At 40.6% G+C, this 23,196-nt stretch overlaps 2 protein-coding genes and 1 long non-coding RNA gene across 4 annotated transcripts in view; 2 read left to right on the forward strand and 1 right to left on the reverse strand.

Moving 5' to 3' along the window:
* The first annotated feature begins 5 nt into the window (after positions 1–5).
* Positions 6–2,688, forward strand: anapc10 (anaphase promoting complex subunit 10). The gene is made up of 6 exons (XM_071459676.1): positions 6–161; positions 728–845; positions 932–1,022; positions 1,278–1,398; positions 1,520–1,573; positions 1,708–2,688. The coding sequence occupies exons 2-6, from the start codon at positions 731–733 to the stop codon at positions 1,885–1,887; spliced, it is 561 nt and encodes a 186-aa protein (XP_071315777.1). The 5' UTR covers positions 6–161; positions 728–730; the 3' UTR covers positions 1,888–2,688.
* Positions 2,689–8,466: 5,778 nt separating this feature from the next.
* Positions 8,467–12,831, forward strand: LOC139607080 (uncharacterized). Its single transcript, XR_011684776.1, has 4 exons — positions 8,467–8,604; positions 10,064–10,247; positions 12,352–12,511; positions 12,694–12,831. It is a non-coding gene; the product is annotated as an uncharacterized lncRNA (long non-coding RNA).
* The window catches only part of LOC139607004 (F-box/WD repeat-containing protein 7-like), a 29,594-nt gene continuing 16,331 nt past the window's right edge, over positions 9,934–23,196 (reverse strand). For both annotated transcript variants that reach the window (XM_071459537.1, XM_071459538.1), the window contains 10 exons: positions 21,897–22,031; positions 21,667–21,790; positions 19,500–19,636; positions 19,239–19,352; positions 15,555–15,736; positions 14,429–14,654; positions 14,274–14,340; positions 13,573–13,716; positions 12,675–12,824; positions 9,934–12,455 (listed from right to left, as the gene is read on the reverse strand). In XM_071459537.1, coding sequence (XP_071315638.1) covers positions 12,322–12,455; positions 12,675–12,824; positions 13,573–13,716; positions 14,274–14,340; positions 14,429–14,654; positions 15,555–15,736; positions 19,239–19,352; positions 19,500–19,636; positions 21,667–21,790; positions 21,897–22,031 — 1,413 coding nt within the window. In that variant the 3' untranslated portion in view covers positions 9,934–12,321. The remainder of the gene's footprint in view (positions 12,456–12,674; positions 12,825–13,572; positions 13,717–14,273; positions 14,341–14,428; positions 14,655–15,554; positions 15,737–19,238; positions 19,353–19,499; positions 19,637–21,666; positions 21,791–21,896; positions 22,032–23,196) is intronic.

Consider the following 23,196-nt stretch of genomic DNA (forward strand, 5'->3'; position numbering starts at 1 on the left):
CGACGTTGCCAGTGACGTCGTCAAGAAGCGACCAGGACTCGCCAAAGTGGGAGATTCGAAGTGGCTAGCGAAGCAAAACGGGTTTAAAATCAAACTGTGTCGAACCGACTCACGTCTCATGCATTTACACAACACCCCGGAGACCTTTACTAATCCCGGTTGTAAGTTTAAGTTACATTCTTCATCGTAAATTGAGTTTTATTGGCTTTGAGGGAGTCCGCAGTGGAGAAATATTAGCTCCTAGCACCTAGCTGGAGCTGCCATCCAGACTGTTCAAATTGTGTGCGGGTTTTACTTGTATTGCATGTGTTTGAGAAAATAACGTACATGTTATTATTGAAGCGTCATGGTCTGCTTTTAAAATCAGCTCTGAGAACCAGTGTGTTTGATATTCTCATGAGTTTCTCTCCTTCAGAATACATCGAGTAAAGCCCCGACGATATTAACCACAAATCAGGCATTTGACGCAGCTGTCTGGCTAAATAAGATGCTGCTACATGTGTCACTTATGCCGATTTTCTCCTAGGGAAGGGTCAATTATCATTAACTCTTAAACCAAATGCTGCCAATAATTTATTTTTTAAATACACAAGAAAACCCAAAAATGTTAGAAATTTGAATCGAGCTTGGTGTTACGTTACTGACTTCTGAGAAAAATGGTACTTAAATGCGACTTAGACCAAGTAGCGTTTGCTGAACTTATGTGTTTGCCTCTCTCCCTGGTTAGAGGATGGCCACCCCGAGCAAGACACCACCCGGTGCGGACCCCAAGCAGCTGGAGCGGACGGGGACTGTCCGGGAGATCGGTTCCCAGGCAGTGTGGTCCCTCTCCTCCTGTAAACCTGGTCAGACCCAAACCTAGTGTACAGTCAGCTGTGTGTGTATGTAGATTTACAGAAGGTGGTGACTTTCTTTGTCCACCCATGTTCAGGTTTCGGTGTCGATCAGCTGAGGGATGACAACCTGGAGACGTACTGGCAGTCAGATGGATCCCAACCTCACCTGGTCAACATACAGTTCAGGTAACATCGGTTATGTTCTCTCAGTTCAAGGATTTCTGGATGTTTTTGGACTTGGTAATGTGTGTGGTAATGGAGTTTCGAGGAAATTTTACCATCAAGGTCTTGTAAGGGCACTTGGTTAATATTGAGAACAATTGAGAATAATGTGCCATTGCTTCTATTATGTGTCAACTTTTGTGCATTTGTACTTGTGAATCATTTGTATGTTGGTGTCTGTGTTTGTTGTGCCTGATTGTCTTCATTTGTTTTGATCAGGAGGAGGACAACAGTGAAGATGCTGTGTATTTATGCTGATTATAAATCTGATGAGAGCTACACACCCAGTAAGATCTCTGTCAGAGTGGGCAACAACTTCCACAACCTGCAAGAAATCAGGGTAATAACAAGAGTATTTCTTTTCTTGCCTTCATCTAAAAGCCACCTGAAGTTCATTAGAAGTTCTGTAACCACTCACGTTATCTACTTTGTTCTCACATTTCTCCTCTTCCTCACTGTAGCAGTTGGAGATGGTGGAGCCCAGTGGCTGGATTCACATCTCTCTGATGAACCAGGTGAGAAACTCATGTCTTTATTTAACTTTAATGTGGATTAACTTCATTCATGGTACACGGCCCTTTTCTTCATGTGACAGCGTGTGAATAAAAGCATTAGCAGTGACTTCACTGTGTGTTTCTGTGTGTTTCAGCGGACAAACGAGCCAATCAGTACCTTCATGATCCAGATCGCGGTTCTGGCCAACCACCAGAACGGCAGAGACACTCACATGCGACAGATTAAAGTCTACACGCCCGTGGAGGAGAGCTCCATCGGCAAGTTCCCGCGATGCACCACGGTTGACTTCATGATGTACCGCACGATCAGGTGATCTGGACTGACATGTGACCACCTGAGCCTCTGTGCCCCCTGGGAAAGTTTGGGAATCGCACAAAATGACACAGACTGACATCTGGAGCTGCTGCTGTGTTTCTGACATGATGCAGATTGATAGATTCTAGTTTGGATCCAGAATCGATCAGTCTTGCATTGGTTATAATTAAGGTTTTGTCAAATGTGGCTTCTTAAAAATATACCACTGAGATTTTATATTGAAGCTGGCAATGTTTAATATATTTAAAATTGACTGTAACAAAAGTTCAGTGTTTTTCTTTGTAGTTTTTCTTCTCAGAATCTTAAAGCCTCTAAACACGATCAAATCCTTGTGTCACATGGTGTGTTGTCATTTTTACTCTTCAGTTTTTGTACGGATTTAAAAAAAAAACATAAGGTGTTACTTAATACTGGATGAATTGCCAATGAGAAGAGCATGAGATGTGGTTAAAGGAGCAGACAGTGGACTTTAATGTCTAATGATGGTTCAATAGCTGTTTTCAGAGACTTTTCCATTGCAAAGAGAAGAAAATTCTGGAAGAAGCATTGAATATTTGTTATTTTGGCATGAAAACGGTCAAATTTAAAGATATTAAATTTGGCAGCTTCATCCTGCAGTGACAGTTTATCTGTTGAAAAACAAACTCCTACTTGAATAATGTAGCTGTTTGTATCAAAGTGAAACAAATGATCAGTTATTGATGAACTTGGTTCTGCTTTGATGCTTGGGTTTTAAATGTGAATCTAAGGAAGGTAAGTAGATTTAAAGTGTTTGCAATAAAACTCAGGAATTCTTGGTTATGGTTATGGAGACACATGTTTTACTCCCGTGGATGAGTTTGATTTAACCTTCAGGACCTCCAAAACATGCTGAGATAAACCCAGCACTCATTCATTGACTGTTCAACATTCACTAAAACAACATGTTTCACATACGTGGCCGGTAAAAACTGAACTCTTTAGTCTTAATTTGGTTGTTTTTACCAGGACGAGAGCCAGAATTCACTACGAAGTCAAAATGTTGAATTTTTGGGTCAGTTTACAAAGTTCTGTTCAGTGTCACAAACTCAAACTTCAAAACCCAAACTGCTGTGCCTACGGACCACATCCTGTTGTGGATTTGTGCGAGCATTGAATTAAATGTATTTCAAAGGAAACTTGCTGCCAGCATGTGACTGTGTTAATGTCTAAAATAAAGACAACGTCCACGGAGAAGGTCTCAAGAGACGAGACACAAGAAGAGAGGAAAACACAATTACATTTTTAGATACTGTGACATTTGAAATCAGAGAAAGAAAGTTCAGTTCTTATAGAAACGAAGGTGATGTCGTGCATTTGATGTATGGTGATAGGGAGTAAAAGTAAAAGCAGTTAAACTATTGTTGTCAGGTAAGATGTTTAACATTTTGGAGAAATCAGCTAAATTAGCTGATTTGCAGAGTAACTGAACGTAAGTTTTCATGCTGGTGAAGGACACTGTAAATTTCCTTAGAGGTGATTTTCAAGGTCCTTTATACAGGTGCCAGGGAATTCAAGAAGGCCTTGAGAGAGAGAGAGACTTCAAGGAGCCTCCAGGGCTCTTTTAAAGGTCTCATATAGTCTAAAGGTAGATGTTCATGTGTTTGTGATTATAAAGCAGGTCTAGGTTCTATATTAATACTGTGAAAGTATCAAAGCCTCAGTCCACAGAGAAATGCACACAGCCTGTATTCAGAAACTGAGCCTTAAAACCAGCCGTCAGGACTTCTGGAACTTTGTGATGTCACAACAAAGCAGTCGCTTGTCTCAGTCACTCCCCAAGCCCCGCCCACCTGAACCCACTATCCAACCTTGCAGGATTTGGCTCACCTGAGTGTTTTATCATTCAACAGTCAGCCAATCAGAAGAGAGGCTGAGAACCTCTCTATAACACATTATATCAGGTTTGTTTAATCTGTACAAAAGCTAAAGTGTAAAAACAACAAACTATTTCTTGGCTGGGATCAGTAACCTCATGACAGTAATGTTGAACTATTCCTTTCAATTTAATTGAACTGAATATTTACTGTATCAGTGTGTGAGATATGACAATAGTGATGAATTAATGTCACGCTGCATCAAAGTGCATGTCACAGATTACTGCAGTTCGGCTGTTGAACCACTAGAGGGAACCAGATACACATAGACTGATGGATAAATGGATGGTTGGATGTATGTTTCACAACAGTATCAGATTTTACTATGTTGCTTCATATCATTAAAGCTCATTAAAATTTAATGACAGTCGGAGATGGGGGGGGGAGGGTTCCTGGAGGTCTTGGTTGCCATGGTAACTGAAACTACTTCAGTGAATGAGTGTTGCTCTTATCTGAAGTACACTGATCTGTGAGTGCGTGTGTGTCAGTAAACACATTTAATCTGGATTACAGCCCTCTCCTCTGTGCACTTCAGGTCAGAAGATTCAATTTGGCTGCGAACACGCACACACACACACACACACACACACACGTTTGTCTTTGTAGACTTGTGAGGACCGTCATCAACATAATGCATTCCCTGCCCGCTAAATTTAACCATCACAATTTAACGCCTAACCCCCACCTGCGCCTTATTCTTAACCTAAAATTAAACTGTAAAACTAGATCTGAACCATCAAATGTCCTCACAATGCAGTAAGGTCCTCACTGTGATGGTTTAAAATCAAATCTGGTTCTCATAGAAATAGGACTACGAGCCCACACACACTCACACATAAATAAATACACACAAACAGATTTATACTAATAGAAAAACAAGCATTCACAAAAAAATACACACTTTGATGCCAGTGTATTTGCCCTCTCACTGATATATAAACACACAAAAACACACACTAATGAGTCCCAGCCTGATGTTTTGATGTGGTGTTTTACTGCCTGCTACTTAGGCTGAGAGCTTTTTCGGGACTTTATTAGGTATTTTAATCATCTACACACACACACACACACACACACACACACACACACACAACTGCAGCAGCAGCCTGCTCCACCACTGATGATCATTGCTGCTTGTTGTTCTGATAGTTGTGTATTTGTGGGGACCAGGGGCGTGGCTCAGGTCCCCTGGAGTCTGATTGGTCAGAGTGAGAAGATGATGGGTAGGTGGCTTGTTAGTTTCATGGAAGGGCCCAATTGTTACTGGCCCCTGGACCAGAACCTGAGTCAGTAAAGCAGCTACAAACAGAGACGCAAAGTGACAAATGACTGATGCAAACTGACCATAGACACAAAACCACAAGAGACAAAATGAGCACAAAGTTATTTAAAATGACAAATAAGAGACATAACAACCATATAAATACACACAAAACTACCACAATGAAACATAAAATGACCACAGAGACAAAATGACAACAAAGAGATGTAAATTATTCAAAAGAGATGAAGAAATGACAAATAAAAGATGCAAAATCACAATTCAATTACACAAAACAACCTCAAAGAATGATAAAATGACAAATAAGTAATATAAAACTACTACACACAGACATAAAACAAAGATACACAAAAAGACAACAAACTGATGCAAATGAATAAAAAGAGTCACAAAACAACAAATGTGAAATGTAAAATCACATACAAAACAGCCACAAGGGTCTTTCTAAAAAACACACAAAACTATCTCAAAGAGTCGAAAACAACAGAGACACAAAATCAACACAAATAATTACACATCAGATTGACACAAACACACTTATGGGAAGAACAGATTCATACTGAGTCAGGAGGGTGGACAGAATAATATGAACACACCCCAGTGTGTGTGTTTGACTGTGTGGACAGAGTCACTGTGTTGTTGTGTGTTTCTGTGTGTGTGTGTGTGTGTGTGTGTGTGTGTGTGTGTGTGTGTGTGTGTGTGTGTGTGTGTGTGTGTGTGTGTGTGTGTGTGCGCGCTTTTAGTGAGATGAAACCAGCCTGTTGTTCCTCTGCTTTATTTGCGGCTCAGAGCAATTACATTAATGGCTTTCACACACACACACACACACACACACACACACACACACACACGTACTGTTATACTTCTGGGGACCTTCACTGACATCATGTACTCCCCAACCTGGACTTGAACCAGATTCTGACCTTCACCCTAAAACCAAGTCTGAACCATCAAACTGACATTTTCCCGACAGAATGAACATTTATTTATTCAAAAATAAAACAGTTCAAAACAACTGTTGGGAAAAAAAGAATAAAAAAATATTCAAGGAGAAAATAGAAAACTTAAAATGCAAGAGTTCGTGTGTGTGTGTGTGTGTGTGTGTGTTACAGCTGGCCCTGAGGGGACTTACTATTGTGCTGTCAACAAGCTGCAAAGCCTCATGGGTAATGGATGAGAGGTGTTTTTCAGCTGCTTACCTGCAGCTGAACTACTGCACACACACACACACACACACACACACACACACACACACACACACACACACACACACACACACAGGTAACGTCAAGCTGTCACACTGAACACTGCATATTATGAAACACATACATCAGCAGGTTTGTCTGCAGTGTGTGTGTGTGTGTGTGTGTGTGTGTGTGTGTGTGTGTGTGTGTACTTGCTACATAGTAAGGACCAAAAAAAGTATTTTACTAACAGAGTGAGGACATTTTGGGAAAGTGAGGACATTTTGGCTGGTCCTCACTTTTTGAGACACCTTCAAATCACATGTTGAGGGTTAAGACTTGGTTTCAGAGTTATGGTTAGAATTAGGTTTAGGTTAAGGTCAGGGTCAGGGTCAGGGTTAGGCTCTCAGGTGTGATGGTTAAGGTTAGGGTAAGGAGCTAGGGAATGCATTATGTCAATGAGTGTCCTCACAAAGATAGAAGTACAAGTATGTGTGTCTGTGTGTGTGTGTGTTTGATTTTCCTTTTCTTTTTATTCAGTTTCTCCTCTTTCCCCCCTCATATCTTTCCTTTCTTTCCTTCCTGCTCTCTCCTTCCATACCTTGCCTTCCTTCCCTTCTTTTTGCTTTAGTTTGTTTTTACTTCTTTTCCTGTATTTTTTCCTTTCTTTACCTTCTCTTTTTATTCCAGTTCCTTCCATTTTATCTCCTTTCTTCCTTCCATATCCTTTACTTTCCTTTCGTCTCCTTTCCTGCCTTCTTTTTGGTACCTTTCTTCTCTCATCCTTTCCTTCACTTCTCTCCATTCATTAGCTTCCTTTCCTTTCTTAGTTTCCCTTTCTCCCCCCCGTTCCTTTACTTTTATTTTTTTCCTTCTCTTTTTATTCTTTCACTGCTATTTTCATCCTTTTCTGCTTACCTCCCTCTCCTCCTGTACTTTCTTTTCTCTCCTCACCTTTTTCCTCTCCTCTTTTACATATCTTTCCTTTCCTCCTCTCCTTTCCTTCCCCATCTTTGGTTTATTTTTCCTGCATCAGTAGCTTGGCTCCAGTTTTGCAGCTGTTTCTGTTTGTTTCATTGACTCATTGTATGTAATCTGTGTCCAACTCTACACTCACTTTCACATTTTGCACCTTTTATTGCCTTCAGGTCATAAAAATAGAAAACCCATAAAATCAGACTGTTTCCACTTTCATGTGGCTGCAGCGAGCAGGAGGAAAAACAATCCAGATATGTGCAACCACACACACATTACACTGCTGTCAAAACAAAATGAGCTTTAACTGAACATTTATTATTAATTTTATCAATGAAGCTCAGAGAAATATAAAAGCGCCTCCTACACGTTTCACTTTACTTCTTGTTAGTGTTCAGGCCAGTTTTGTTGCGTAATGTTACGACCACTAACTCCCACATACAGAAACACAAAGCTCTGCACTGAGGGCTGAGACAGAGGAAATGTGTGGGAAGGTTTAAAGTTTTGTCTGAATTAAAATAAAAATGAAATACAGAATTTTTTCTCTAAGAGTTTTATTGTTGTGGCTGATTTTGAAGGATTCTTAAGTGAACAAAAATAAAAACAAACAACATCTGCTGAAATTAATTACAGACAAATTTCCATTTGCTGCAGACCTGGCTGACAAGTAACATGTTAGTAATAAAACAAAGGTCACATTCATTTTGTATTTTATGTCATGGTCTGAGTGCTTTTGCACTGTAGCCTAAAAATACAGTTTAATACTAAAGGTTTTGGAAACAGTTATGCTAAGAAAACAGCAAATAACATCCCATTACTCATCGTTTGTGGTTAAGCTACATGGGATTTTATTTGTAGTCCCTGAATTCTGATTAAATATTTTTACTAAAAGAATTAAGTATTTAAAATGTTACTGTATAATCCAGTGCTACATTAACATTTATCTCAGTAGACAATGTTTCATTTTATCATAAAACTGATGAGCGTGATGATGCTAACATAGGTTAGCTACGAGAGAGTGAGGTTTTATACAATCAGTATATGCCATATTAGTAGCTGTCAGCAAAATTAGAACAAATGTATTTTCTGTGCATTAAAATCTTAAAGTTAAAACACATTTCAGAAATCACTTTACAAAAATGTCCCCACTTTACAAAATGTCCTCACTTTTTCTGTGTGTGTGTGTGTGTGTGCAGATCAGCCCTGACCCTCCCTGGTCGTCCTGTTAAGGACACAGTTTGCAGGTTTTTTCTGTGGAAAACCATCATTGCCTCTGACGCTTGGTTGCATTGCCGCCAGCATCGTTACCACAGCAACCATCCATCCCATCCGTTTTTCTGGGCCAAACAGGCTGGATATACACATCGAGTGTGACTGCAGTGAGTGTTTCTCTTTCTTTCTAACTTGTGTTTCTCCAGGGAGCTTCACTATGATTTACATTCACACAGATACACTGGTTCTTCCCACACTCTGCTGAGGAGATTCACTGAAGAGCTGCAGCGTTTACTCACCGCCTTCTCACAGGAAAAGTGTTTGGTTTAGGTTGACAGTAGTTTTCTTCCTCTGCAGCAGAATTGACCACAAATAAGATTTTTTTAGGAAAAAAAAACATTTGTGAAATGATTAATTTTATAGGTCTGAAATTTCCCATGTGCTTTTCTTGAAAGTCTGGTTCCAATTAAAAGCAAATAAATATTAATAATGTATTTATTTTCCATATATGTTGAGTTGTATCCTTGGTTGAAAACACATTTCACACTAATTAAAAGATTCCCAAGGTTATGATAGCAATTAAATTATTTTAGAAGTTCAGTAATTTAACACAATCGCCATTTTCTCTTTGTAATTACAAATACTTTATTCTTTCCAGGACACTTCAAGGACACTATTTGGAAATTACAGACCTGTAAAATCACCCTTCTCTTCCATTAATCTTTTAAGTTACAGCCGCCATAGACAATAAACAGCATATTCTGATATTTTCATCAATAATTTATTTCTCCAAACTACGAGCAAGAGAAAGTGGCTGAAGGAGCAGATTAAACATAATTACAAAATAATTAATACTCATTATTTGATATAATGAAACCACAAACAGAAGAACGAGAGATGTATGAAATAAGATAAGAATGATAAAACCTTGAGTGCAGGTCTGTGTAAACCATAAATATGATGCTGGGTGGGAATGTTTAATGATGTTCCAGCCTTTTTGGTCAAGCAAACTTTATCAATTGGACAGTGATCGGAGCGAGAGGCCACAGATTTTGGAGGCAGTTTTAACTATTTCCTCTGATGTTTGTTTCAGCCATTTGTTTAAATTCCTTCACGTTTTCATCTCGTTTCCCACCCTCGCCTGAAATCTATGATCATCTTATGTCATGTGATCAAGTGCAGGTTTTTGGTCATTTACCAAAGTAAATTAATTTTATTTTATGTTGATCAAAGTTGTGTTTTTGTGTGACTAAAAACTGGATTAATGAAAATGTTAAATGTTCATCACAGTAAAACTTTAGAGACAAATCGGCAAAACTCAACGTGTGTTAAAATCCTGTTTTTAATACCTGTCACATTTTAAAAACTGCTCCTGCAGACAGAGGGTTAGAAAATTAGCAGAAAACTCCCATTGAGCTGAAAAGTGATGTTAAAACTTCAACAATAGGACTCAAATAATCTGTGAGTTTGTGAGAATGAACAAGTCAACCACTCAGTCTTATAAAACTCATCTTTATTGATCCATATTCATCCGTCCATCCTGTTTTCCTCTCATTCCACCATGACAATATTTTCTGTTTTCATCTTATAAAAAGCTGAATATGTACATCCTCTTTGTATTTACAGTAATTTACATGATTACACGGTCATGACAGAGCCAGCTCTCCAGAGCCTCACACCTGCAAAGGTCAACTTTCCTGGAAAAATACCGCCTGAAATACCACTTGTTGCTGGGGGAAATATCACCCAAATCTCTGCTCATTGGCCGGAGGTGTTGCCTGGCAACGGCAGCTTATTGGATTAATATCTGGTAAGAGAAGTTGTTTTTAAATTATTTCTTTTTAAAAAATATTTCTAAGCTGAGGAAATCATGTGACGTGACCCTTTAGAGAAAGATTTATCTCAAACAGGTTCATCTGCCGCTGAATGATAAATCTGAGGTGTCTATGGAAGCAAAGAAGGGACAAAAAAGATTTTTGTGGAAATTTCAAACCACATAAATTCTGATGTGTTTAAATGTTTTAATGCTATAAATTCAGTGTATTTACATTTAACCATAAAGTAGTTTCTTATAAGACTCATTTGCCTCTTTTGCTTCCACAGACTTGCAGGGAAGTGATTTTTCCTGCACTTCAGTTTACTTTTGGTTTGACTACCTCTGCTGTCGAGATAAATAATGAGTCGACCAGAAACTGCTGGACATGGGAATTGATGAGTATTTGGTTTTATAGCTGCATCAATTAATCATTTGGTCTAGAAAATGTCAGAAAACAGTGAAATGTGTCTTCAAAGAGCTGGTTTAGTAAAATTTTTGATTTACTGTCACATAAAGAAAAACTAAACTTTTAGTAAACAAATATATATATTTAACAGAAATTACAGCATCACTGATTTAAACTGGTTCAGTCTGTGAATGAATGATTCAGTTTTCAGAAGAGCTGCAGTGATGATGAAACCTGATCAATTAATTGACTTTCAAACATTCACTTGTTAAAGCTGATGATGATGCTGCTTTTCTTTTTCATATCTGATTGTTGAATATTATTGTGTCCTGGACTGTGGAGGTGAAACGATTCATCAGTCGACTGACAGAAAAACAATCTGCAACTATTTTGATTAATTGTTTAAAAAATTTTTCAAGGAAGATCAGATTTTCTTTGTCATATTGTGAACTGAATATTTGCAGGTTTTATGTGTCTTTGGTTGAATAAACAAGATATTTGAGTAAATGATTAATCTGAAAATGAATCAGCAATTAAATTTAATGAAAATAATCTTTTAATACATCGTCTTAGGCTTCGGGAAATTATAGCCTGGATATATTTGCTATTTTCTAACATTTAACAGATAAAAATGATTAACCAATAATAAAAATAATTGTTAGTTGCAGCTTTTCTGATCTTATTTCTCATAATTCCCATTTTGCAGGACACATAGTGTGAGAAATTTCATCCAGAGTGAAGCTGCACCATAAACCACTGGAACATGAAGCTCTGCAGTGATTTCATGTGCAGAATAACGACATTAACCCTTCACTGCCTTTAAAAAAACGTCTGTGAAGCTTGAATTCAGACGAAGGTTTGAGGTGTTTGGACTCTGCAGGTGTGGAGCTCTGGTTCTGGATTATACAGGTCTGTCGTTAGTTCTCCCTCTTTTCCCTAAAATCCACCAGCTGAAGTAACGGCCGGTGTTTCTCTGCGGCGTCACCGGCTCACGTGCAGCTCTTCGTATGTTACAGTACTGCGGCGCCGAGACACACAAACTACGCTTAGAGGCAACGGACAAAACAAACACCCACAAGGCCAAAACAGCTGCTGGTATGAAAACAATACTGACTAAATATGAGGTTCTGGTTGTGTCGACTGTTCACATTCGTTTCAACTCAAAGCAACATTTCCCGTCTCCGTTGCTTCTAAAAGTTGCCCGTGTGTCTCCAGCCGTCAAGATTTGGTACATTTGGATTGGTTGGTTTAAACAGCGACGTCCTCATTGGTTCAGCAGCAATAAAAGTCAATGCCCTTGATCTGCCCCCCCCCCCGGTTTGGTTACATTCAACCATCATCATCATCACTTCAACCCCTTTCTTGGTCAGTAAATCCATCGTTTCCTCCGAAGATTCGTCCATTGTTGATGAAGATGTATCCGTCAAACATTCGTTTGCATCCATGTTTTTGTCCGTCACAGCGTCAAACATTCATCTGTCACTGCAGCTCCTGCCGCGCTGAGGTTGTCACATCAGGTTCTTCGTGCCAGTGCAGCCATTTTCTGTTTCCTTTAGCATCATTTCTCCAGATTTGCAGCAGATATTTTGTCCACCTGTCTCTGCCAGCCAATCAGGACGTGTTGTGACATTCACACCTGTCTGTCTGGCTGTTGTCTCTACTTCAGTCCGTCTCTTTCTTCTTGTCGTCCAGGTCGAAGTCCAGCACCAGCAGTTTGGTTTCCTCCGTCCCGTTCCTGCTGCCGGCGGCGCACACCAGCCGAGTGTCTGACGCTCTGATTCGCCACACCACGCCACCTGACCGGAAAAGAAGACGTGTGATTGGTTTAGGCTCAGATATTGGGTAAAAACAGGTGAGTGCAAGGATGGATCCAAATTAAAAAAAACCCAGATTTGTTAAACTCCATAACAGAGAGATAAGTTATAATTCAACATGTTCCAAACAATAAAATAACTTTTCATCTGTGAAACGTTATATTATAAATGAAATATTTCCTGTTGGCGCGGCGTCCTCACCTGATCCCCGGCTCTGCAGCGCCACCACGTCCCTCAGCCAGGCTCCGGTCCTCAGGTCCCACAGTTTGACCGTCCCGTCGTCGGAGCTGGACAGAACCAGGCCTCGGCAGAACTGCAGGCATGTCACCGCCGACTGGTGCTTGTTAGGACCTGAAACAAACATCATCATCATCGCATGGTGACCTCTGACCTCTGAGGCACTCGATCTACTACTACGTCAACTTCTCCATCTTTGTTGAGAGCAGCTTTCACTCTGAGATAATAAATGTTCTTTTTTACAACAACAACATTTCATATCTCTCCGAGTTTAACTTTATTTATTAATTTAATTTAATTCTGTTCTTAGGCTGAGAGTGTAACGACCGTCCCGGGGGTTGGGTTGATCTGGGTCAATAAAACAGGGACGGCAGGTTTGGTCCGTCCACCTCTGACTTCTCGTCCGACACCATATTTTGGTTTTTAGTGAAATGTCTCAACAGCTGTTTCTGAATCCTGAATCCTGACAACTGTGGACACTGTGAGTTGCCTCATCAGGTAGAAAGTGTTGTTACAGCCTCACTGAGCTGCTGCTGTGGCTGCAGACTGTTGCTCTCTTCCTTCTTCCTCCTGTTTCCACTTTCCATGATAAATCACCTTTATCTCCTCATGTCTTTGCTCCCTTGTCTCCTCTGTCTCTATAAATATAGTTTTCATACCTACTTGTCACATCCTTTCCATTTATTGTCCCCTTTTCTCTTTCATCTTCTTGCTCCCTTTGTTTCCTGTTTCCTTCATTCCTTCCTCACTACACACTACAGTTTGTCCTTCTTTCCCATGATTCCTCTCTCTCTCCCAGAGGACTGCAGATGTTCATGTCATGTGTTTTGACAGATTAAATCTCACAGGGACGTTGTCTCACCTTGCAGCGTGTGGAGACACTGTCCCGTCCGGACGTCCCACACTCGCACCGTGGAGTCGGCGTTCCCGGACACCAGGATGTTGTCTCGCAGCTCCATGCCGCTGGTCAGTGATTGGTGGCCGGTCAGCGTGTGGACACTCCCACCTGAACAGGACACAGCTGATCAGGTTGTTTCATTTCTCATCGACATGTTAATTTGAGCAGATTCAGGCTGATTTAAATCAACAGTGTCGATTTTTTTTTAACATCTTTTAAATGTTTCACATGAGATAAGTTTGTGTTTGACGACTGAAGTTTTTACTTGTAAAAAAGGAAAAGAGACAATCACAGTTAACATTGGTTCAGTCTATGTCACAGAGTGGCTTTAAGTAAAACTTAATTTATTTAATTTATTTAAGTTCAAGGAATTCATGTTTTCAGTGCTGTAATTTAATTTAAATTTAAAAATTTAAAATCTTATCATTTTTTAATACCTTAAGTATAGGCTCATCTCAATAAAATCAATATTTATTTCATTTTTATTCTCACTGTAATGAAATTCACAGTAAATATTCAACTGAGTTAATTTCAAATACACTCAGCTGATCAGATCCACATCATGTCCCTCACTGGTGGTTAAAATATTAGAAACACATCAGTTTAACGCAACATGACAAACCACAGCCTCAGAATGTCTGACGTGTATTAAATCCTGTGTGTACCTGTCTCTGCGTCCCACACTCTGATCGACGTGTCCAACGAGCCGCTCACCACGAAGACGCCGTCAAACTGCAAAGAGAGACAAAGGTTCAAACCTGCGTCTGTTTCATCACTGATGAAAATACAGAGTGAATCTGACACGACTGTGTGTGTTTACCTGTAGCGAGTACACTCTGTTCGTGTGTCCCTGCAGTGTGTGCAGACACGCCTCCGTCTCGGGGTCCCACACCTTCACCATGTAGTCGTAGCCGCCAGACACCACGCGGCAGCCGTCGTACTGGACGCAGCGCACCGCCGCCACGTGGCCCGTCAGCACGTGCTCGCAGCGACCCGTCGACACGTCCCACACTCGCAGCGTCGTGTCCCGAGAGCCCGACACCACCCTGAGAGAGAGAGAGAGGGAGAGGTGTTACATCACTGCAGTGTCAGCCAATCAGGTCACTTCAACTCAGGACAGTGAAGCAGGTGTGTGTGTGTGTGTGTGTGTGTTGCTGCTATGGTGACCCAGTTTCATAATATCTGGTGTTTTGCGTGTGTTTTTATTGTGTGTGTCTGTATATGTGCGTTTGTATTTGCTATGTAAATGTTTGTCTGTGTTTAGCATGTAAATGTGTGTGTTCATACCTTTAGTGAGTCTGTGTTTGTGTGTCTGTCTTAGTGTAGTTTGTATTTATTGTGTTAGTGTGTGTAGATGTGTGTGCCTTGTTGTGTGTTTGGCCTACAGGTGTGTTAATGTGTGTGTGAGTGTGTGTGTGCATACACTCATGTTTAAGTGCAGTTTGTATTAATTGTGATAGTGTGCAGTTAGTGTGTGGGTGTGTGTGTGTAGCTTATTCAAGTGTGTGTTTGTTTTGGCCTGCAGGTGTGTTTGTATTCATTATTGTGTATTTGTGAGTGTGTAGTCTGTTTTAGTGTGAATTTATGATGCGTGACTGTGTAATTAGTGTGTAGTTGTGTGTGTGTGTATCTCTGGGTTTGTGTGTTTATACTGCAGTTGTGTGAGTGTGTGTTGCTGGTTGCTGTGTGTATTTCAAGGTGAATGTACAATGAATAAAGTCCTGTATATTAAAGTTACGCCGGTTACCATGGAGACAGGCCGTGGGCATGTGTGTCATGACAGTGTACAGTCTGAATGTATAAATCATGAGTCTAGGTCTTTGTGGTTGTCATGGAGATGAATGCAGCAGAAGAGTAGGTGTTCCGGAAGCGCGCGTGTGTGTGTGTGTGTGTGTGTGAGAGAGTGTGTGAGAGTGTGTGTGAGAGTGTGTGTGAGAGAGTGTTACCGGTTGCCGTGGAGATGCATGCAGCGCACAGTGGACGTGTGTCCGTACAGCGTGTGGACACACTCTCCGCTCTCGGCGTCCCACACACGCAGCGTCCGGTCGGTGGAGCCGCTGATCACCGTGGCGACCGCCATCTGACTGCACCACACCCCGCCGGTGTGACCCGTCAACGTCCGCAGACACTGAGCGTGAGAGAGAGAGAGCGAGAGAGAGAGAGAGAGAGAGAGAGCAGGAAGTTAATGAACAGTTGGTCATTAATTGTTTAAAGGGACGTTCCACCAATCCGACACTCCTCAGTGAAAACAGATGTAAAATGTTTTCTGGAGTTTTGTCACATATGCTAAAATAATCCTGATGATGTCACAGTGATGTCATCAGCTTGGGCTCAGGAATCATCAGCTTTATTAAGTGTCTCAACAGTCTGAAGCTGTTAAATCATTGAAACTGGTTTACAGGGATTTACACTGGGGCCATAATTACAGGATTTATCTTAATACTTGGTAAAATTTGCTGTTGTCATTTATACTTTTGATACTATGGCTGAATATTGTTATTTAATAATGTCTGTTTTGATTTTTAAAAAGTTATTTTATTTTTATCAGAATAACTTGGAACCTGATAGGAGCTGCAGTTGCACACACTGTTAATATAATGTCATTCACACAGTAATATCTGTCTAAACATTGCTAGCATTAGCCACTGTAAGCTACCATACCATGTTTTAAATTACAGATAAATGAGTAACTTCAGTCTTATTAAATCCTCCTTTAATTCAGTTTAAATTAAAGCAGATTTAATAAAAATAATAGATTGAAACAACCTAGTTTAATCTAGTAGAGCTTAAATTCATTACTGTTCTCGTTTATGTGTCTAATACAACATTTATAATAAAAATACCCATTTGTACTGAGCATAATTACACAAATTACAGGAAAATAAAACTGTAACAATAAATCAGACTGAATAATGCTGCAAATGAAACTAATCCACTGTTAATGAAATCAGAATTCAGTTAAAATGTCATAAACATCCACTTTTCTCCTGTTTTCTCTACGTCTCTCACGTCTTTGTCGACTTGTGTGTGTGTGTTTAAAAGTAAAAAAAAAAAAAAAAAGTATGTGTGCGTCAATATTTGTTCCACTTTCACAGCTGCCCTTGAAGGACACACACAGAACGGGAGAATGTAGTTTCACCTTGAAGGTGTTGTGGTGGGGGTTGCCGCGGCAACGGAGGGAAACTTTGCCTCGGCGACTGTCGGAAGACACTGCAGCTACCACTGTTAATTAACTCTCACTGTTACTGCGTGACTGTCGGCAGCTCGCAAAGAAACAACAGCAACGTGTGTGTGTGTGTGTGTGTGTGTAGTGCTGCCTTGAATTAACACAGGGACAGAGACGAGGAAATGCACGTCTTGTCATCCCTGCAGGCTATAGATGAGGGTGTGTGTGTTTTTCTTTCTGCAGGGAGCAGACTCTCCCTGTAACTACACACACACACACACACACACACACACACACACACACACACTCTGTGTCTCGTACGGGCAGGTCCAGACGGAGCAGAAAGCAGGTGTGTCCGGTTGAAGAATGTTCTACCGAAACCAGGCGCAGACGCTGCATCAGTGCGTTTCTTTTTTTTCCGTTTTTGTGCAACGACATTGTCGGGTTGACTCAGACAACACTCCCTTTAATGATGGATGTGATAGGTAACATCCTGTAGGCACAGATATCTACATACTGATCGGTCATTAAGTGGCAGGAGCTATTTATTTCAGGTGCTCCTGGTCCCGGAAGTAAAAGTCCCATTAATATTTGCCGTAGATGATGTTGCACCACTCACAATTAGATAATGTGCATAAAACTTTTGGGCGTGACGTTAATAACAATTCCTATCGTGCATTTCTGTAACAAGCATCCAATCACAGAGCTTAAATTTGTGTCACGTGAGCGGCTAATGTCGCACAAGTGCTAAAGGTTAAACTACCGAGAAAACAAAACCTGCAGCTTGAATCAGTTCGGTTTGAAACTCTGTGTCCGTTGTGAATTTCCTGCTGCCGCCATTCACGCCTCGGACTGCCTTCTTCTCCCCGGCAATGGAGGCTCATGGGTATTGGAGTGTTCAGACCAATCCGCCAAAGATAACAAAACCTGATTCTCATAAACAAAGTTGAAGTAATTCAACCCATATGATTGTTACGTTATGAGTTCCATGTTTCTGTGGTAAATATCATTAAAGATATCATCCAGAAACACAACTCTGTCAGTCCAGTCGTCCTTCGTTGGAGCGTTTGGCTGCAGCCACGAGTATCTTAAAGAGATATTCATCCTGAGCCACGACTTTGTCTGGGATGTGGTCCAGGTATGATGTGACAAAAGAGCAATCAACTTAGACTAATCAGGTATTTCTTTGCCAATCTCTCACCAGCGTGAAACAAGAGGCACTTTGATTATCTCATGTCCCACAGTGATCTCCGTGACAAAAGACCGAGAAGGGAAACAGAGGATTAGAAAAAAATCTGTTTCACCTCAGTAATATGCAAATTTATGCAGCAAAGTCTAATCAGAGAATCTGCTTCACATGGAGAACCTGTGGTGTGTATATGAAGTTTCTACTGTGTCTTTGTCTTCAGTTACTGTGACGACATCATGTCACACATACATGTACCACATGTGCTGATAAAGGACAAACCCTGAAAATATGAAAATGTTCAGACAGCCTGTCTCAGAATATCGTGTGTGTGTGTGTGTGTGTGTCTACCACAATACTTATAATCTAGGAGACCGAGTCAAAGAGAGAACTGTCTCTTCACCTTTTACACACAAAGGTTGTGGATTTAGACAGAGCTCCAGGCTGTGTGTGTGTGTGCGTGTGTGTGTGCAGAGACAGTGTTTAAATCGACACACCCTGACTAACACAACTGGTCCGCCTGCCTCTGATTCTACTCTCTTCTACTCTTCTGCATTCTTCTCTATTCAGTCATATAAGCCTCATAGTATCACGCTGACCTACATGAGCTTCTATTGTATGATAATATTCTAATTAAAGTCAGAGATGAAGTGACTTTGAAGTGCAACACACTTCGGCCATGACACACAGTGCATCACTATGTGATGTTAGGTCAACAACTCACATCTTTAAAGCTCCATCCAGTCTAAAGGTAGATGTCCATGTTTGTGATGATAAAGCAGGTCTAGGTTCTATATTAATACTGTGAAAGTATCAAAGCCTCAGTCCACAGAGAAATGCACACAGCCTGTATTCAGAAACTGAGCCTTAAAACCAGCCGTCAGGACTTCTGGAACTTTGTGATGTCACAACAAAGTAGTCACCGCTCTTAGCCACACCCCAAGCCCCGCCCACCTGGACCCACCATCCAACCTTGCAGGATTTGGTTTCTCTGAGTGTTTACCTGAAATCTGCTGTATTTTTATTGGATCACTCAGAAAACAGAAGAGAGACTCAGAGCCTCTCTTCTGATTGGCTGACTGACCTGTGTTGTGAACATTTTTTTTTCAACTAATTCTGATTAATCAATAGAAATCACAGACACAGACACACACACACACACACACACACACACACACACACACACACTAATGTGGTCACAGCTGAAGCAGCAGAAAATCATAATTTACATAATCAATATGTCTGTCTCTGCTTAAACACACATAGATAATGTCCTACCTTGCCGGTGATGGCGGACCACACTTTGAGTGTGTTGTCGTCGGAGCCGCTGACGATCAGGTCACCGCTGAACTGGAGACAGGTGATCACGTGGTCGTCGTGACCTTTCAGCACCTACAGACAGGAAGGTTTAACGACACGCTCTCCACGTTTACATATCAAACACACACTGCTCAGCTTAGTGTGTGTGTGTGTGTGTGTGTGTGTGTGTGTGTGTGTGTGTGTGTGTGTGTGTGTGTGTGTGTGTGCGTTGGCGTGTACCATGGGCTCCCGTGTGTCCCCTTTCCTCCAGTTGCTCTCGATGCGGTGTTGTCGAATGTAGGCCGATTTCCATGGACTGACCGCTGCGCCCGGCCTCACGCACTTCCTGCGACGAGACGACGCGCCCTCTGAGATACCTGGAGAGAGAATGAGAGGCAGGGACGCGTCAAGAAAAACAAAGCTGCAATAATCAATCGACCAGCACATGAACATTTAATGATAATGCAGCGATAAGCAGATAAAAGGACATTTTAATTGTTTTCTTCCATATCGTCATTCAGTATCTTTAAATCCACTTGTGCTGTGTGCATTTCTCTGTGGACTGAGGCTTTGATACTTTCACAGTATTAATATAGAACCTGGACCTGCTTTATAATCACAAACACCTTTCAACATCTAACCTTAAATATTAAAGGTAGTGGGCGTGTCCCTTGAAGCTAACGCTAACTGCAGGTTTATTTTTATTGCCATAATGTGAACCTGTCACTGTGACCGTGGTGTAGTAGAATATCATCTACTGTGATTTTACTGATACAACTTTAGGCTAACATCAGAACTAGATGCATTAGTATGTACCTGGCATTCTGCTGGTGCAGGTTAGCTGCATTTACATTCTCACAGAGTGCTAGCTGATGCCGGCGCTGTTCCCACTGGTATAACAGGGGTGTAGTGCAAATATAAATTAGCCTTATTTATGAAGCTGGTGAATTGCAGTTAACGCTGGCTTCATTAGTATGACTGTGGTGTGGTGCTAACGCGAGGTAGCCTCATTGGTATGGCAGCTGAGTGCTGGCAGTGAATCTCGGCTGATTGGCACAAAGCCCAGAGAGAGACACACACACAGACACACACACAGACACACACAGAGCCCCTGCATTGCGCTGAATGAAGGAGGAGTGTCTGGCTGTGTGTATTTGCATGTTACACTCAGGTTAGAAAACACTATACATCCAGTAAGCTCCTGTCTCTATTTGTATCCTGGTTTTCACATTTCCCCTGTGAAAACACTGGTACACACACCCACCGGTCCCCACTCAGGTGCCACATGTTCACCTCCTACAGCTGCAACTGAAAATACAACAGTTTCTCCTCAAGTTCGTGGTTTCAGGAGAAGTTTCATCAGAATGTACCAAAGGAAAACAGACTGCACAGCCCTGCACAGTTAATGTGACATTATGATTATTTTGGCTCCCACAGTTAAAGGATAAATCTGGATATATAACAAATATTTTTAAAAATCCAAAAAATGACCAAAAACAACAACAACATTGATCTACTAACAAGTCAGAAGTCTGATATATCTTCTAAATCTCCTCTGCTATCTCTCACAAACACTCACTATAGTTTATCTAAACTCAAAATCCCACATGCACCGTCCTGCTGCCCCAAATACTCACTAATGTGGATTAATCTGCTGCTGAAAATAGTCCCCAAACAGTTTAACATGATGTCCTCCTGTTTGTTGCTACAAAACAAGCAAGATTTTATGAATCAATCCTCTTGATTCCTCTTGATGTCCACCCACCTAACAAATGTTTGGCATGTCACTGCTTTTTTCATTATTAAAAAGATTTAAATTTCTTTTTTCCCTTCAAAATTTATTTCCCCACATGACGGACAAAATGTTGTTTTCACAAACCTCTCAACAGATAAATTAAATCCCTTCATGATATATCTTTTTTAACCTAAACAGTCAAGATAGTTGTGTTTTTTAACATATATATATATTAGCCTTCATGTCCACCATGTGTATTTTGTGTGTACCTGCAGAATGTAAACTTCTCCTCAGGTCATTAAATCCCCCAAATACCCAGATGCAATATCAAGGACATGACCTTGGCGTCAAGACAAGGAGGGAAGTGGCACTGCACAGTTAATGGAATAAAATCCTGAACATTATTTTAATGTCTGCATTTAAACACATCACAACCTTCCCATGATGATGGACAAATAATTTGAATAAATAACTTAGACCTTAGTATATAATTTTAACCATAGTTGAGAATTAAGCCTTGAAATTTAAGAAATTAAAGTCCAAAGGAAAAGAAAAAAGACAAAGTAAGACAGAAAGAGCTGAAAGCAACAATCTCCAACATCAAAAGACACAAGTAAGAGCAGCACAGGGTGGAGTGTTTATTCAGTGTTTTCCGAGAGTGTTGGTGTTTACCTTCCTCGCGGCACTTCTCCCTCCACAGCAGGTTGTCTTCAGCCAGGATCCTCCAGTACCTGCAGGTCTGAGCCGCCTGCAGCAGGTCTCTGGGAGCCAGGAAGGTCAGCACATACAGAGCTAACTGCAAACACACAAACAAAATCCACACGTCGTTTATAACGTCACCTGCATCTATAAATGCTCCGTCAGACGCCACGAACTGTTGCTGTGTGGGTGAGAGTTTGTACCTCTTTGGGCAGCAGGGATATGAAGTCTCTCTGGAACTGGGGCTCGATCACCTGCATCATGTGCTTCACCTGACTCGTCTCACACCTGTCAATCAACTCGTCAAGGGCCAACAGCCTCTCAGGACCGCTCCATGTCTGTCGGGGGGTGAGGGAGGATGAAGATAAAGACGAGGATGAAGAGATGGAGGACGAAAAAAGATGGAGGAAGACAAAAAAGGAGAAGCAATGGTTCTTGAAGTGTTTCTTTTTCTATTTGCTTTTAACTTTTTGTGTGTTTTTCTGTTCCTTTTTCCGTTTATTTTAAATGTTTCTTTTTCTGTTTACTTTTAAGTTTCCTTTTTTAATTGTAGGTGTTACTTTTTCTGTCTGATTTTAAGTGTTTCTTTTACCATTTACATGTTTCTTTTTCTGTTTATTTTTACGTTTCTTTTTCCATTTACTTTAACATGTTTGTTTTTCCATTTACTTTTAAGTTTCCTTTTCTATCTAACTACAGTGTTACTTTTGGTCTGATTTAAAGTGTTTCTATTTCCATTTACATGTTTCTTCTTCCGTTTACTTTTTAGTGTCCTTCTGTGCATATGTGTTTGGCAGTATGTTGTCCTATTCATGTTAGTTTTTGTGTGTGTGTGTGTGTGTGTGTTCTTGTGTTTCAAAGTGTTTCCACCTCTCTGAAATCGTTTTAACTTTTCCCCGAAGCCAGAAAAGCGAGACTCATGTTTTTCATTTGACTGTGCATGTGTGTCAGTGTGAGTGTGTGTCTGTACTCGTATGTTTTTTTTTTTTATTAGTTACATAAGAACTGCCCGGAGGCAGCATTCTTCTACCGCTCTGTGTTTACGTGCAGCAAGCGGAAGATAATCACACACTTTATACCAAAATGCAGAACATCAAGAGTGTGGGTGCATTTATAGCGCTGCAGGACAATAGAGTCTGTGTATTAACTGTTGATGATTCGTATTGACTAAATGCCACCAGTGTCTCTTATTAAATATATAAAATGTGGGAAGATTAGCAGGTAATTGACATTTAATTAAACAGAATTGTATAATATGTATATTATATAATATATAATGTCTTCGTATATGTAATCTTTGCATGGCTCATATGCAGGTTTCCATAACAGCGGCTGGTTCACCTTTAAATTCTTTGTCATATTTGAGACAATAAATTGGTGTAATGTAACGTGACCTTGATCAACAAATTCGGCTGCAGTTGTTAGCTTCCCCAAATCCAGACAGAGCTGCTAACGTTAGCCTACACTCTGCTAGATCAGCACATCGGCTCCCATGTAATGAAC

Source organism: Trachinotus anak, unplaced genomic scaffold (assembly GCF_046630095.1).
Source record: "Trachinotus anak isolate AG129_WGS33_773 ecotype Australia unplaced genomic scaffold, CSIRO_AGI_Tana_v1 ptg000023l, whole genome shotgun sequence".
Lineage (NCBI taxonomy): Eukaryota > Metazoa > Chordata > Actinopteri > Carangiformes > Carangidae > Trachinotus > Trachinotus anak.

Coding starts and splice junctions, on each gene's coding strand:
- anapc10 (XM_071459676.1), top strand. CDS start 731: ATGGCCACCCCGAGCAAGACACCACCCGGTGCGGACCCCAAGCAGCTG. Junction 846..931: donor CCTCTCCTCCTGTAAACCTG/GTCAGACCCAAA, acceptor ACCCATGTTCAG/GTTTCGGTGTCGATCAGCTG. Junction 1,023..1,277: donor CTGGTCAACATACAGTTCAG/GTAACATCGGTT, acceptor TGTTTTGATCAG/GAGGAGGACAACAGTGAAGA.